We start from the raw sequence: 2,500 nt of genomic DNA on the forward strand, positions 1-2,500 counted from the left end.
TCTCTCTCTCGTCTCTCTCTCTCTCTCTCTCATGTGAAGAAAGAATGTGTTTTTATATTCTAAAATTATGTGACCTTGAACTAACTTTAAAATTTACCACACACACACACACACACACACACACACACACCACACACACACACACACACACACACACACACACACACACACACACACTTTTATCCTCCTCCTCCTTCTCCTCCTCCTCCTCCTCTAGTCTTAAGTCTCAATCATTTTGTTTTAGCGACAATTTACACGTTTTTCGCTCAGCCTGCCATTTTGTTTGCCACCTGTATGGTCTGGGATGTAAAAAACTGGTCCACACATATTCTAGGAAAGTTTTAGGCCTAGGAGGAGTAAGATGATGAAATTTTTATTCAATATTAAGACCGATAGTTTTTTTTTTTTTTTTTTATACTGTATTCTTTATCTCTCTCTCTCTCTCTCTCTCTCGTCTCTCCTCTCTCTCTCTCTCTCACTCACTCTCTCTCTCTGCGGTTTAATAATCCATGTCCCCTTCTGTTTATTTTTTTTCTCCTTTTATTTATATTTTTTACTCTTTTAATTGATTTCCGCAGTATTTTTTTATTTTTCCTTTTTTTTTTTTTACTTTGCATCAGCTTCTTGTTTTTTTTTTTGTATTTTATTCTTGTTGTTTATCCAATGATGTATTTTCTTTAATATATCCTCCTTTTGTCTAATCCTTCCTTTCCTTATTTTAATTCATGTTTTCTTTCTTTGCGGTTTTGCAGTATTGACTTTCTTACGTATATATTTAGTGTTTTAAAATTGCCCCGGTCTCTCTTTTTCTCACTCTTTTTGCCTTCTCCTTTCTTTCCTGCTTTATCCGTTGTCCCCTGATCACCATTTACTGTCTCAGCGGTGGTGTGTAATCATTCCTTACGTTCTTGTATCTCTTCTCTCCCTCCTTCTCTCTCCCTCCTTCCTTTTGCTCTCTGCCTCCTCCTCCTTCCCTCTCTCCCATTCCCTCCGTCACTCCATCATCTCAGGCTGACCTCAATATGAACCCGCCCTCCTATTCACTCCTCCTCCTTCTCCTCCTTCGTGTTTGTATTTTTTTCCCCCTCCTCCTATTCCTTCCTTTCCCAGCGGTGTCTGAGCGAACGTCGGTGACCTTGTCTATCTCTTTCTCTCCCTCGGTCGACCCCCAGGTGAATGTTGGGGTTTTGAATCTACGTTAGTTGGAGGAGAGGAGAGGAGACGAGAAGGTGAACCACGCTACAACACCTGCTACTACTTGCCCGTGCCGCGTACCTCCCAGCGCCATCACTGTCACCACCTTCACCACCGTCACCACACCTGCCCCGCCCGCACTGCAACACAGGTGTTCTCACTCTCCCATTCATTGCCATCAGTCCCCATGGCGGCCCTGCTGGTTCTGCTGCTGCTGGTTGTCTCTAGGGCGTGCCAGAGCTGCCCGGTCCCCAATGCCTCGGACGCCCAGCTGCTCAGTGCCGACCCGTACCTGCAGCACATCTTCTCCAGGTACGCTGACGAGAGTATTTCCAGGTGCCTCAGGTGTCATCACTCACGAGGGCATGATGCGACTGATGCAGAACCTCCAGGGGACGACCCTCGCATCCCGACCACGAGCACGACGCAGGGGACGACCACGTAACGCACGACCACCGCCCGCATAACCACACCTGCTCCCAAACTCACGGTAGTCACGACTCTGTGCACTCTGGTGACGACCCCCACCGCTGGTAGCGATCCCGCAAGGCCCCACGACCCCCATGGCAGTGAACGGCACCCCGGCGACGACCACAGCCACGCCAAGGACCACGCTGACGACCACCACCACCATGACCACCCCCCACGAGGACGGTCACCCACGAAAAGAGGAGCTTATCCACCGCTACGACCCCCTCAGATGCCTACGACCCACCACAACCATGAGCACAACCACAACGACCACCACGACCATGACCATGAAGGTGGAACTCACGACAAACATGGACATGGTAAGTAAGGCTTCCTGTGTGTGTGTGTGTGTGTGAGTGTGTGTGTGTGTGTGTGTGTGTGGTGTGTGTATGTGTGTGTGTTTTGGAATATAAGAGTGAGTTTCGATGTTTTTTTTATTATTATTGTCGTATTTATGCTATTCTCTCTCTCTCTCTCTCTCTCTCTCTCTCTCTCTCTCTCTCTCTCTCTTCTCTCTCTCTCTCTCTCTCTCTCTCTCTCTCTCTCTCTCTCTCTCTCTCTCTCTGTCTGTGCAGGTACACGTGCAGGAAACACCGACTTTACCAAACCAACGCCCCATCGAAGGTCATATCAAGGTCAGTAAATTATGTTGTTGTTGTTGTTGTTGTTGATATTGTTGTTGTTGTTGTTGTTGTTGTTGTTGTTGTTGATGTTGTTGATGTAGTCATCATCATCATCATCATCATCACTACTACTATTACTACTAATACTGCTACTACTACCAACCACCACCGCCACCATCATAGTAATCACTGACAATGATTACTAATGAGTT

General features: G+C 46.8%; 2 protein-coding genes across 4 annotated transcripts in view; one reads left to right on the plus strand and one right to left on the minus strand.

The window, feature by feature from the left end:
* LOC135090632 (proton-coupled zinc antiporter SLC30A2-like) overlaps window positions 1–2,500 on the minus strand; it is a 35,783-nt gene that overhangs the window by 17,903 nt on the left and 15,380 nt on the right. The gene's annotated exons all lie outside the window — the stretch shown is intronic.
* LOC135090631 (zinc transporter foi-like) overlaps window positions 1,152–2,500 on the plus strand; it is a 30,587-nt gene continuing 29,238 nt past the window's right edge. For both annotated transcript variants that reach the window (XM_063987565.1, XM_063987567.1), the window contains exons 1-2: window positions 1,152–1,985; window positions 2,241–2,300. In XM_063987565.1, coding sequence (XP_063843635.1) covers window positions 1,758–1,985; window positions 2,241–2,300 — 288 coding nt within the window. In that variant the 5' untranslated portion in view covers window positions 1,152–1,757. The remainder of the gene's footprint in view (window positions 1,986–2,240; window positions 2,301–2,500) is intronic.

Source organism: Scylla paramamosain, chromosome 35 (assembly GCF_035594125.1).
Source record: "Scylla paramamosain isolate STU-SP2022 chromosome 35, ASM3559412v1, whole genome shotgun sequence".
Classification (NCBI taxonomy): domain Eukaryota; kingdom Metazoa; phylum Arthropoda; class Malacostraca; order Decapoda; family Portunidae; genus Scylla; species Scylla paramamosain.